The 13,472-nt window shown below is 37.2% G+C and overlaps 1 protein-coding gene across 3 annotated transcripts in view; it reads right to left on the bottom strand.

The window, feature by feature from the left end:
* Nucleotides 1-13,472, bottom strand: part of SLC25A14 (solute carrier family 25 member 14) — a 33,952-nt gene that overhangs the window by 19,352 nt on the left and 1,128 nt on the right. For all 3 annotated transcript variants that reach the window (XM_069463333.1, XM_069463331.1, XM_069463330.1), the window contains 4 exons: nt 9,245-9,338; nt 7,126-7,273; nt 3,737-3,831; nt 2,002-2,087 (listed from right to left, as the gene is read on the bottom strand). In XM_069463333.1, coding sequence (XP_069319434.1) covers nt 2,002-2,087; nt 3,737-3,831; nt 7,126-7,273; nt 9,245-9,308 — 393 coding nt within the window. In that variant the 5' untranslated portion in view covers nt 9,309-9,338. The remainder of the gene's footprint in view (nt 1-2,001; nt 2,088-3,736; nt 3,832-7,125; nt 7,274-9,244; nt 9,339-13,472) is intronic.

Raw genomic sequence — 13,472 nt, forward strand, 5'->3', positions numbered from 1 at the left:
AAGGATGGGTATGGATATAAATAAGTTTATAGGTGAAGGGTGAAAGGACAAGAAGTTGAGAGGTGTAAGGCAAGGCCATAGGAGGTGGAGTTGTCTGCTAAGATCAAGAGGAACACAGAGCTAACAGAAGGCTTGAAGGTTTAAAATGTCCTTGAGGATAGGAGAAAGAGCTGCCCAAGGATAATGAAAGGACTGCACAGCCGAACAGTGATCATAAATCATATCGGCATGGCCACAGTCTAAGATTGTGACTTTCCCCCCCAGCACTAATCAGTCCTACTGAGGTATAAGAAAGGAAAAAGTGGATGACAGCATTGGTAAATGATTATAATTTTGCCAGACAGGTCAGAGGTATGATAAATTGAAAGTGAATCACTTAGGTCATTAAGTCTAGGATTCAGATGGATAAGAAAGCATGTTTCAGAGAGTTAAGTATTATTCTTGAAAAGCACATTCTAACAAGTGATTATACTGCAAATATTTTAGAGTTTTAGGACACAGTAAATTCTCTTCATAAATACTTGTTCTGTAAATCTAAAATAATATAAAAATTCTGTAGCTAAATTACTCTCACTTTAGTCCAGAAAGACTATTTCATATTTTTTCTCTGTCAGCCACCATTGTTTTTTTTTCATGTATGCTATTTTTAAGTCACTCTCTCAGTTCTCAAAACTCTCTGAATTGCAATAGATCTCTCCTTCACTAACCTAGCCACTAGTGATTTCACCAGTGCTCAATAAAATAAAGCATGTGTCCTCTTACCTTCTTCTCACAATCCCTTTAAAATAATTTTTTAAAACTTTGGGATCCTCTCATATTTTAATCATATATTTTGTGCTTTTAATTAATCATAAATTTAAATAAGTTAGTAAGTAGAATATATTTACCATTTTATGAGATAAAGATAAAAATTGATATTAAAATAAATGTTTCACTCTGTGATTTGATAACAATCTTAAAGAAATCCAAGTATATTCATAATAAATCAGCATCACTAACCTATACTATACTGGTTCTGAACTTAGAATATCCCAACACAGGCCAAAATATATCATTTTAAAAGCCAAATTTCACCCTTAATAGAAATATTAATAAGACAGAGAAGGTCGGGCGTGGTGGCTCACACCTGTAATCCTAGCACTCTGGGAGGCCAAGGCGGGAGGATTGTTTGAGGTCAGGAGTTTGAGAACAGCCTCAGCAAGAGTGAGACCCCTGTCTCTACTAAAAATAGAAAAAATTAGCCAGGCATGAAAAAAATTAGCCTGGCATGGTGGTGCATGCCTGTAATCCCAGCTACTCAGGAGGCTGAGGCAGGAGCATTGCTTGAGCCCAGGAGTTTGAGGTTGCTGTGAGCTAGGCTGACGCCACTGCACTCTACCCAGGGCGACAGTGTGAGACTCTGTCTCAAAAAAGAGAAAGAGAAAGAGGAATTACAGACTGAAGGTACCCCCAATTAGTTACTAAAGGAGGCTTCTCCAAAAATATTATTGCGATTTATTCCTTTGTTTGATACTCCAGGTTACACTTCAGGTCAACATATCATACTAAGATTTGGAATGGGTGGGGAATATTCTGTAAAGCGGGGGAAGGACTATTCTAAACATAGATTCATTCTCAGACCAGTTTTAGAAAATAGCACAAATGAAAGTAAGGGACCTGGAAATTGATTCCTGTAAAACTATATAGCCCTTGGAAAGAATCTACAGGGGCTTGCATACCCCAGTTTGAAGACCAATGGATTAATGCATATCATAATAAATTGACTACTATTTATTATCTACTACCAAATGCAATGATAGGAAGTTTACATATATTACGTCTAATCGTTTACAACCCTATGCTATAAGTACTGCCTTATCTTCATTTTACAAAGGAGGAAACTGAGGCTTAACGCAGTTAAATGATATGCCCAAGGTTTTATAGCCATCAAGTGGGGAATCTGAAGCCAAATCTGATGCAAAGCTCATGCTCTTTTTAAATCACACTGCATACATCTCTTACCTTTAGAACATCAGTAGGATTGGCTATAGTGGAAGATATCACTCCTGACACCACCCCACAGATCATATTAATTAGAAGAGTTTCATCTGTAAAAAGGAAAAAAAAGGAAAGGTCTGTTTGTATTAGGCACCAGTTTCTGAGAACAGAGTACTGAGCTATAAGAAGAAAAGAGGCTTGGTTAGAGAGATAACTTTAGAAATGAACTACAAAGCTTATGAAAATAAAGAAACTCAAATATTTCTAGGTCCCAAGTCAGTACTAAAATATATAAAAATTTTAAAATATAATTTCTTAAAAAAATCATTATTTCTAAACGACACTAGAACATGTCCTATTCTTCTACATAACATGTCAATACCCCAATGTGGTATTTCCACTTCAAACATTTCAAACATCTAAAGAACATGATTTTTCTTTAAATCTTGTTCTGGATAATCATCAACTCTAAATAATCAGAAACTGAACATTAAAAGATAAAATCTTATGTCTAATACAAAAAAGTTATCTAAATATATCTAAATATTGGCCAGGCATAGTGGCTCACACCTGTAAACCCAGCACTTTGGGAGGCTGAGGCAAGAGGATTGCTTGAGGCCAGGAGTTCAAGACCAGGCTGGGCCACATAGCAAGTCCTCACCTCTATAAAAAATTTAAAAATTAGTCAGGTGTGATAGCACACACGTGTAGTCCGAGCTACTTGGAGGCTGAGGTGGGAGGATCACTTGAACCCAGGAGTTCGAGGCTACAGTGAGCTATGATCGTGCTACTGCACTCCAGCCTGGGTGACAGAGTAAGACCCTGTCTCTAAAATAAAAATAAATTAATAAATCTAAAATTAATTTTGACAGGCCTTAATTCTCTCCTAGCCTCTGTTAATTTACAGAAGGCTTCTGTAGTTGAAGGTGTAAAAAACAATCATTTAGAACTAAATTCCCTCAGCCAGAAAAAAGAAAAAAGAAACCACAGAGCGTATTATTCTACAATGAAAATTGTATGTTCAAAATTATTCCTTCAAAATTATATCTTCAAAATCTTCAAAATTATATCCTCCTCACCATGAAGAGCCTACAAATAGAAACTAAACAAACCCAAGCAAAGAATCTATGAAAAAAAATTATTTTACAAAGAGGTAGAAGAAAACCCTTCAGGATTCCCAAAGAGGAGGCTCCAGAAAAAGCTGATTTAGGACAATAAAGTGATTCAAAGGACATTACTAACCAAACGGCTCTCCAGCTGTCCCCAACTATCCAACGGCCCCAGGACTGTAGTAACATAACCATTTAGTATAGTATCAGACTAGAAATGCCACAGCAGTGAATAGAGTGACACATGATAATGCTGAATGTGGGTCAGGTGACCATAGGTACATCAGTATCTAGAATATAATAGTCTACAATTATTTTACCTAACAAAAGCTTATCAAAATTGGCAGCTAGAAAATGCCTTACAGTTGTAATACTCTTATTGATGAGGATAGTATTAATTTTCTGGACAAGACTCCTCTGTGTTTCTTCTGGGATGATCAGATGCCTTTTTTTAATAGGAAAAGGGACAAATTTGAAGAGCAGGTCAACCATTTTTTACCTTGCAAGGATATATCCCAAGTCAGTACAAGCTCACTTTGTCCTTACAGTGATTGTCCTCCATTCTCAGACATCCTTTGATAAACACTTATCATTAAGCATTATTTCAATAATCGAAAGGGATTACCTCAAAAGAGGGTGAGTATACTGACCTTCCAAACGTTCAACAAATAATCGCTTCAAGCTTTGGTAAATCCCAATTTTAATGGTGCCATATGATGCCTGTCTTAGTAAAGCAGGAGCAATTCTGCCAAAAAAAAAAAAGAGACAAAGAAAGAAAAGTTAATTATACTAAACATGCATTTGCAGATTTTACATACCTAGACAGCCTATCATTTCCCTTACCTATCTCATTCCACACAACAACTGCAGAACACAACTTTTTGCAAGCACCCATGAGATATTTATCAAGACAGTGCACACTCTAGGTCATAAAACAAACCTCAACAAATTTAAAAGAATTGAAATCATTGAGACCATATGGTTCTCTGATCATAATGGAATCAAACCAGAAATCAATAGGAAAATCCTCAAACACTTGGAAATAAAACACACTTCTAAGCAATCCATTGGTCAGAGGAATTCTCAAAGGAAATTTGAAAAATACACAGACCTGAATGGAAATAAAAACTCCACCTATTAAAATATATGAGATGCAGCCAAAGCAGAGCTGAGGGAAATTTATAGCACAAAATGCTTAAATTAGAAAAGAGGGAAAGTCTCAAATCAATAACCTGAAGTTTCTACCTAAGGAAACCATAAAAAGAAGAACAAAATAAACTCAAAGCAAGCATAAGGAAGAAAAGAATAAAGAGCATAAATTAATGAAATTGAAAACAGGAAAACAGAGAAAAATCAATGAAACAAAAAGTTGGCTCTTTGGGAAAAAAGTCAATAAAACTGATAAACCTCTAGCAAGACTCATAAAAAGATAGAAAACACAAATCACCAATAACAGCAATGAAATAGGGAATAGTGCTACAAATCCTGTAATCCTGTAGCCATTATTAGCCTGTAAGGATAATAGGAGGATACTATAAACAACTTTATACTCATAAATTCAACAATTTTAAAGAAATGAACTAACTCCTTGAAAACAACAAACTACCAAAACTCAACTAAGATAAAATGCATAATCTGAGTAAGTCTCATAACCATTGCAATGGACTGAAGGTTTGTATCTTCCCAAAATTCACCTGTTCAAATCCTAACCCCTCATCATGATGGTATTAGGAGGTGGGGACTTTGGGAGGTGATTAGGTCATGAGTAAAGCCCTCATGAATGGGATTAATGCCCTTATAAAAGGGATCCCATAGAGCTCTCTTGCTCTCTTTCTGCCATGTGAGGATACAATGAGAAGTCTCGGCAGTCTAAGCCCTCACCAGAATCCAACTATACTGGCACCCTGATCTCAGACTTCCAGCCTCCAGAACTGTGAGAAATGAATTTCCGTTGTTTATAAGCCACCCAGTCTATGGTACTTTGTTATAGCAGAGCAAACTAAGATAACCATTAAAGAATTTGAATTCATAATTTAAAAGTTCCCAAAAAAGGCCGGGCACGGTGGCTCACGCCTGTAATCCTAGCATTCTGGGAGGCCAAGGCGGGTGGATCCTTTGAGCTCAGGAGTTTGAAACCAGCCTGAGCAAGAGCGAGACCCTGTCTCTACTAAAAAATAATAATAAAAAAAAAATTAGCTGGACAGCTAAAAATATATAGAAACAATTAGCCGGGCATGGTGGCGCATGCCTGTAGTCCCAGCTACTCGGGAGGCTGAGGCAGAAGGATTGCTTGAGCCCAGGAGTTTGAGGTTGCTGTGAGCTAGGCTGATGCCACAGCACTCTAGCCAGGGTGACAGAGCGGACTCTGCCTCAAAAAAAAAAAAAAAAAAAAAGTTCCCAAAAAAGAAGTCTCTAGGCCCAGATAATTTCACTGGGGAATTCTACTAAACATTTAAAGAATTAACACCTGTATTACACAATCTCTTTCAGGAAACACAAGAGGGGATGCTTCCCAACTCATTTTGGCTAGTATTACCCTGATACCAAAATCAGACAAAAATAGTACAAAAAATAAAAACTACAGACTAATATCTCTCATGAACTTAGATGAAAAATCCTTAATCTTAGCAAATTCAATCCAGCAATGTATAGAAAGAATTATATACCACTACCCACCTAACAGAGATTTTTAAAAAATCAACTTCTACTTCCTAACAGTTGCAGATACATGTTTAATCCTATCAACAAGGAGGTACTAGAGCCAAGATTTCACCCTATTTAAGTTCTCCTTTAAACTGCAGACATTCTCACTCATACCTTCTTTGAGATTCTTCCAAATAGCAGAACTATACTTTAGGGGGTATAAATAGAAGGCAGCAATTCAAACAGTTAGAATTTTAAAGTGATGACTAAATATGCATATTTCTGATTTTATTGCTTGCTATCAGAAAAAAAATCTTGTGATTATCCATGCTGATGAAAGAACAAGGTGAAACAGATGATCCACAAATCACCTTGCTTCAGGATGTACTACTTGATTTTTTCCCCAAGAAAATTATCTTTTAAATTAAGTCTCACTTATTTTAACAATAAAACTGGTGTCTATTCTCTGAGCAATAAACTGGTAGCCTCGATGCAGGAGTGGCCTAGGAAAATGGCAGCAGATAAACTATAAACTGGACAATAACCACAAACTTATGGCTAATCAAAAGTTGACCAAAGGCCAGGCGCGGTGGCTCACACCTGTAATCCTAGCACTCTGGGAGGCCGAGGTAGGCGGATCATTTCAGCTCAGGAGTTCGAGACCAGCCTGAGCAAGAGCGAGACCTCATCTCTACTAAAAATAGAAATTATGTGGACAGCTAAAAAAATATATATATAAAAAATTAGCCGGGCATTGTGGCACATGCCTGTAGTCCCAGCTACTTGGGAGGCTGAGGCAGGAGGATTGCTCAAGCCCAGGAGTTCGAGGTTGCTGTGAGTTAGGCTGACACCACAGCACTCTAGCCCGGGCAACAGAGTGAGACTCTGTCTCCAAAAAAAAAAAAAAAAAAGGATTAAAAAATAAAAAATTAAAAAAAAGTTGACCAAAAAAAGATGGGTCTCCCTCTCTATTATTCTGCATTTTCTGTTTATGCTACCAGAATAATACTTCTTTAAAGAGGAAAATTTTAAAGTAACTCAGTATTTGCCAACTCAGGAAGAATATCACAAAAATATATACAATTAATTGGTGCTGCTATTAAGAGTGGCTATTGATGACTCTCAGGAAAGCAAGATGATATACCCATTTTATCATCTTGCTGTATACCTGTGCTGCAATGATATACCCATTTTAAAACGTATCACTCATAGCCAAATGAACACAAATCCAAAACTCAAGGCTTGCAGGCAGGTGAAATATAAACTGGCACACATCAATATCGAATTACAAGTTGAAATGGTGAATATGAAGGGTACAAACTAGCAGACAGCTGAAATATATGGCTTCTTTAAAAAACACTTTTGTTCATGAAATAAGGAAAGAATCCAGTCTTACCCTGAATACAGTGCCAATACACCTTCTTCTTTATAGATTCGGAACAAGGCATGAAACATCCCTCTATATTTTATCTCTTTGAAACGCACATCAATGCTTTGGCCTTGAACTTGAAGGCGTGTTTTGGTAAGATCCACAGGGAACGTTCCTATGAAGGAACACACTCATTTTTAAATATTTCAAAAGAGTCACAGTTAAGTTTTGGCTAAATAGAAGCCAATGACAATATATGAAACATAAGACAAAATCCTTTTTACAACACATAGAAGATCCCTATTAGAATATGACTGTCAGAGGACAAGAGTTGTATGTATTAAAGTGAAATCTACTATACTGGTATATAGGCAGCACCATTTGACCCACAGTATACATGAAACTGTGATATAATAGAGTGCTTTAAGATTATCCTAATATACTATAAATACAAAATAATTTAAATGTTTTTGTTTCATCTGTAGCATACAATCTGACATTTAGCAGTCTCTTTCCTGCCCCCTCCTACCTCAAGTCTCCCCATCTTTCCCTCATAAAAATCTCTCCAAATTTTCACAAAGATAAGAACACATGAGATTGCTGCTCAAGATACTCTTATATACTATTACAAAGTTTAGTGCTTTTTTTCCTTTTATTTGTTTACAAAAAACAAACAGTTCCCTAATATTATGAAAGATATTGAAAAAGTCCTATTTGGCTGTACTCATCCTGGTTCCTTAGGTAATTCAGGACTAATACCAGCAGAGTGCTTGTAGGGAAAACTTCTTAAACCAAACCTCTTTCTCTGTGTCAACACATAGAAGTGGTCACTACATTGACAAAATATATTTCAAGGAATATTTCAGGTTTAAAACTAACAAGGAGATTATGTGGTTCTGGCCACCAATGATCTGAATGTCACAACACCAGAGTATATACCAAGAAAGTCAACAAAGACTGGTGGATCGTAGTCATTTATGAATAGTTTAGGAAAGAGAAAATCTGAAAGATGAAAAGTCACAATCTAAAAATATTTCTGCATTAATATCAAATAGAGAAGAATCTTGTCGGCCAGGCGCGGTGGTTCACGCCTGTAATCCTAGCACTCTGGGAGGCCAAGGCGGGCAGATCGTTCAAGGTCAGGAGTTCGAGACCAGCCTGAGCAAGAGCGAGACCCCATCTCTACTGAAAATAGAAAAAAATTAGCTAGACAACTAAAAATATATAGAAAACAATAGCCAGGCATGGTGGTGCATGCCTGTAGTCCCAGCTACTCGGGAGGCTGAGGCAGAAGAATTGCTTGAGCCCAGGAGTTTGAGGTTGCTGTGAGCTAGGATGATGCCACAGCACTCTAGCCTGGGCAACAGAGCAAGACTCTGTTTCAAAAAAAAGGAATCTTGTCTGATCTTGGCAGTAAGTTTTCTTCTAAAATGGGATAGAGGTTTGAAAAGAAAAGAAGTTTGGATACTTACTAAGAGATTTATAAACAACTTAGCATAAAAGAAAGACCATTAGTAGAGGACTATAACAGAAACGTCTATCATATCCAACTCCCTCTATATTTTCAGGTATATTACTTAAGCCTAACAAATTAACAAATCACTAAACTACCAAAAAAGCTTCCTAAGTTTGACTTTTCTTAACTTCCTTTGCCATACCATTAGTAGTACTTTCTCTAAAATATTACTTGATAGCTTTGAAACAATAATTTATTTATTTTTTATTTTTCAGAGACAGGGTCTCTGTCGCCCAGGCTGGAGTGCAGTGGCCCAATCATAGCTCACTGCAAACGTCAACTCCTGCAATCATCTCACTTTAGCCTCCCAAGTAGCGGGGACTACAGGCACGGGCAACCACGCCTGGCTAATTTATTTATTTATTTATTTATTTATTTATTTTTTAGAGACAGGGTCTCACTATGTTGCCCAGGCTGATCTAAAACTCCTGGGCTGAAGCAATCCTCCTGCCTAAGCCTCCCAAAGCACTAGGATTACATGCATAAGCCACCACGCCTGGCAATACAATAATTTTTAGAACAAAGAGGGTGAGCTTTTTATTTTTTCTCTAGTTTTCACCAAAAATAATTGTCACCATACCTTACCATCTGTACTATAAAATGCAGATTTGTTATTTTTCACATTCTTACCAAACTCAGCAACGATAGAGGCAAGGCCGCCATAAACAAAGGGTTTCCAATTCAGACCAGACATCTCATGGCTTACAGTGGCACTTTTCTGTTGCTAAAAAATAAACACAAATCAGAACAATGCACAAGAGTGAGGAGCATTTGTTAGTGTCTGATCATATAATTTAGATGAACAAAACTGACAAAACAGATGTAGAGGAGAAACCCCACCAAGAGGAATGACACAAAATGGGGAATTCTGTTTTATGTGCTGGATGATCATGAATTTGTTCTTTACTACCATTCTGTAGAGGTAGGCATGCAATTCACTCAAAGATCAACCTGTGCCCTTCATTCTCTCTAGTTTCTTTAATATTATATTCATCCCCACCCAAAGAAGAGGCTTCAGTCCATCCAGCACACCCAACTCAGACATTTAACTAGACAATTACAAGTGAAGGGACCTGGAATTCAAATTATATAGGCTGAGGCATCTCATAAAAGCAGTTCGTGGTATTCAGTTAGCTTGATTCAAGTGCAAAGCACAGGCTCCTACCACTACCCTCTCATATTCTTAGCCCTTTCATCCCTCCACTAAACTTTAGAATTTTCATTCATCTAGCTAGTTCTAGCTATATACAACTTCACTCCTCAACTAGGCCCAGGCTAAGCTAAGTACCTTTTCATCACTTTCCTTCGGGTCCCCGGAGGAATGATAGCAACATGGATGATGTCTCTCTTCTTTCTGACATTTAACATACATCCATCTAGTGAATCTCCTTTTCCTTCCCCCTGGCCCTTTAAAATGCATACACACAAATACTGTTATTTTTTATGTTGTTTTTTTAACAATGTACTGTGCTCCCAGCTTCCTTTTCCTCCTTTCCCATTTGGTCCCTATTAGACCTGTCATCTTCAATCTTTTCAGCTTTCCTCTCTTTTTCTGCTACTCTTAGCTCTTTCTCTCTTGGATTTTATTTTTTCCATAGCTCCAGCCTCTAGGCCCGTGGTTTTCAAATTTAGCATGTACCAGGATCATCTAGATTACTGGGCCTCTCCCCAGAGTTTCTGACTGGTGGTCTGTCTGGCCTGGAGAATTTGCAAGTTCCCAAATAATGCTGATGCTTCCACACTTGGGAACTACTGCTCTAGGCATCAACTACTAAATTGTGGTCCACCTGAAATTAATATATTTTCTCAGCATGAACTCTCAGATTTCCTTTAAATATTCCTGATTCAGAGCTTCACAGTATGTATACTTCTCAATTTCAAAAGTAACTTCCAAGTGGTTTGTGGCCAGGAATAAAGACTCTGAAGTCAGACTACCTAAATTCAAATCCTAACTCCAGATTCAAATCCTGACTCTACCACTTACTAGTTCTGTGACCTTGGGCAAGTTATTTAGCCTCTCTCTATGCCTCCATTTTCTGAACTGTAAAATGGGACTAATAATAAAAACTCTATCATAGGGTTGTTGTGAAAGTTAAATAACATATGTGAAACACCTAGAAAAGTGCCTGGCACCTACCTCAATAACTGTTAGTCAATTATCATTATTACATTTTTGAAAATTTACCCAAATTTACGTTTTAACTGATATTCCTTGCTGCCCACCTCCCCAGTTGCCCAATTTGGGGTTAGTGACTTTGAGTCACGGTATTTCTTTAGAGGAGACAAGGTTTTGCTTTGTTTCCACAAAAGGAATTCTCTGTAACTAAGCAAAGAACAATTTTCCAGATACGATAGCAAACATGCAGACAAATGTTTTAGTTACAGGCACAAAAATAATGATGGAAACTTCCTTTCAAGCATAGTACATATAGACTCTGGAACAGATAGCCCTTTTGGAGGAAAGTTGTTGAAAGGAATTCTAAGAAGCAAAGTAGGAATAGGCACTTCAAATGTCAACTGCAGTTTGAAATAAGACTCTTGAATACTAAATACTATCTTATCAACATTTTTAGCTATGTCCACATTTTAGGATTTGAATTGAGAGTAAAACATGACGCATATGGTGAGAGAGTAGGGATGGAAAAGCAGGACTATGGCATATCCCCTCTCTCAGTCTGTGGGGAAAAAATTCACTTTCCATTCACAAATTTAGAGATTACCCAAAATAGTCTTAAATGTTTCAGACTGCTGTGCTTCTCTCCAAAACTTTCCTGACAACTTCTTCCAATTCTTTTCATTACAGAGAAAGCCTCCATCAGAACTTTACTACCTGCCAAGCCTTTTAATAAAGAAGATGTGCCCAGGGTCTAGGGAGGAACAAAGAATCAGTGGAAGGCAGGGAGCAGAACCATAGCAGGGAGCAGAAAGACCAGCTACTGAATCTTATGCAAGTTAGCCCAGTGGTACCCTAACGAAGTTTTCACAATTTTGAGGTGAAATTAAAAAAAAAAAGGCACCAGGTGCCTTTTTTAAGCTAAATGTATTTAATTTAAGGACTATCCATTTTTATGAGAGCATATTCTTCTCACTCTTGGAGCATTAAAAAAAAATCACCTTTCTTGTATGAAATGATAATAGTAGTTGGCAGTTGATTTTGTTTAGCATCTTTAGTTGGTAAAATAAGACTTACTATCCTATATTTGTGCCTCCTCCCCACACTCATATTTAAATTTAATGGCCCATGAAATCCAAAAGTCTGGCCAAATCCAATACTGCCACTACCATCATCTCCCCACCCCCACCTGACAGTTAAATCTCCTTCACTCCAATGTTAGGAAAGAATCTTATGAAGAAATCCTATATCTTTGATTAGATCTGATTTTAGACAGTCCTTCGTATTGAGCCAAAAGTCAGTCTTCCTCTAATTTGTACCCAGTCTTTGGAGGCAATATTCAACAAACTTATTCTTTTTCCCTAAGGGAGTCCTTCAAATATTTAAAGACAGCTATCATGTTCTCCTGTATCTTATCTTTCTCAGGCTAAATATCCATGATCATTTTCTTCATTCTATATATTCTATTTCAATTACTACAGCTGAAAATTGCAATCACTTTTTGGGGGGCCATATCGTACTACCGAATCATTAAATTGCCAGCTGAAACCTCTGAGTCTTTTACATAAGGCTGCATACATGCATGCATGTTACGCTGCACCTATTCTACAAGTGTGCAATATGTTTTGAACCTTCATTTATCTCTTCCATATCTTATCTCAGGCATAACAATGACTAGGATGAGATTTATCTTCTAGTTGCCCCATGTTGTTTCCTCTCCTAACTAAGATCCCTGAGGGCAGATATCGTATCTAACAGTATTTTTTTAACCCCCAGAATAGCTTGCACAGAATTGAGTACACATTAAATACTTAGTTGGTTTTCCAGTGTGACATCCTTTACCTATGTATGCAGCCTGTATGTGAACGACTATAGAGGAAACCAGGAAGGTAACTTGCTGAGCTGGGCCAATGCTTCACACCCATGCATATTATACTCTACTGATCCTCAGATAATATCTGCCTACGAATCTTCTTCCCTTGCTTTTGTTGCAGAGAATTATTTATGTAAAATACCCCAAGCCTTCTAAAAATTATTTTAATTTGTGGGGGCTAACCCCAGATATGGGTAAAAGGAGAGAGGTCATATCTAAGTTAAAATAGAAATACAGTACCCTAAATATATTTATTGTATAAAGAAGCCAATGAAAATTATCTTCACAATGAAGATATGTATTCTGAAGATCTAAGGAAAATTTGATACCTTAGTGAGAATAAGAATATCCTAGAATACAAGTTACATGGCCCTACACTATTCCAAAGATCTGGTCAGGAAACTCTGGGTGCCTTTCTTGCTTTCTCCTTTAAGAAAGAGTAGGCATTAAAGAGTCTCGCATTCAGAAGGTAACAATGGAGACCCATGTAAATATTTATTGAAGGCATACTAAATGTCCAGACCTGCAATGTGCTTTGGGTATAATCGTCATGTCTGAAAAACACAGAAATATGTTCTAACACCAAGACAATATTTACCATTCAACCTATCTTTCCTGGATAAGCAAGGAGAAGGGGCAGGGATATAAGTTGTACAAAATATAGTACTTGTCTTTTAAGACCTTGAAATCTGGTGGAAGAATCAAGGTAGTTCATTCGCGTAATATTAAGTGCTAAACTGTGTAGTACAAACTTTACAAGCAACAGGAGCACAGAAAAGATAACAATCAGCATGGGCTTCAAAAATTTGAAAAGGCTTGTCGAGGGAGAGTAGGCAGAATCTGGATAGGTGCAGGTAAGGGAGAGGTGTGGG

Source organism: Eulemur rufifrons, chromosome 30, assembly GCF_041146395.1.
Source record: "Eulemur rufifrons isolate Redbay chromosome 30, OSU_ERuf_1, whole genome shotgun sequence".
In the NCBI taxonomy this organism is placed as follows: domain Eukaryota; kingdom Metazoa; phylum Chordata; class Mammalia; order Primates; family Lemuridae; genus Eulemur; species Eulemur rufifrons.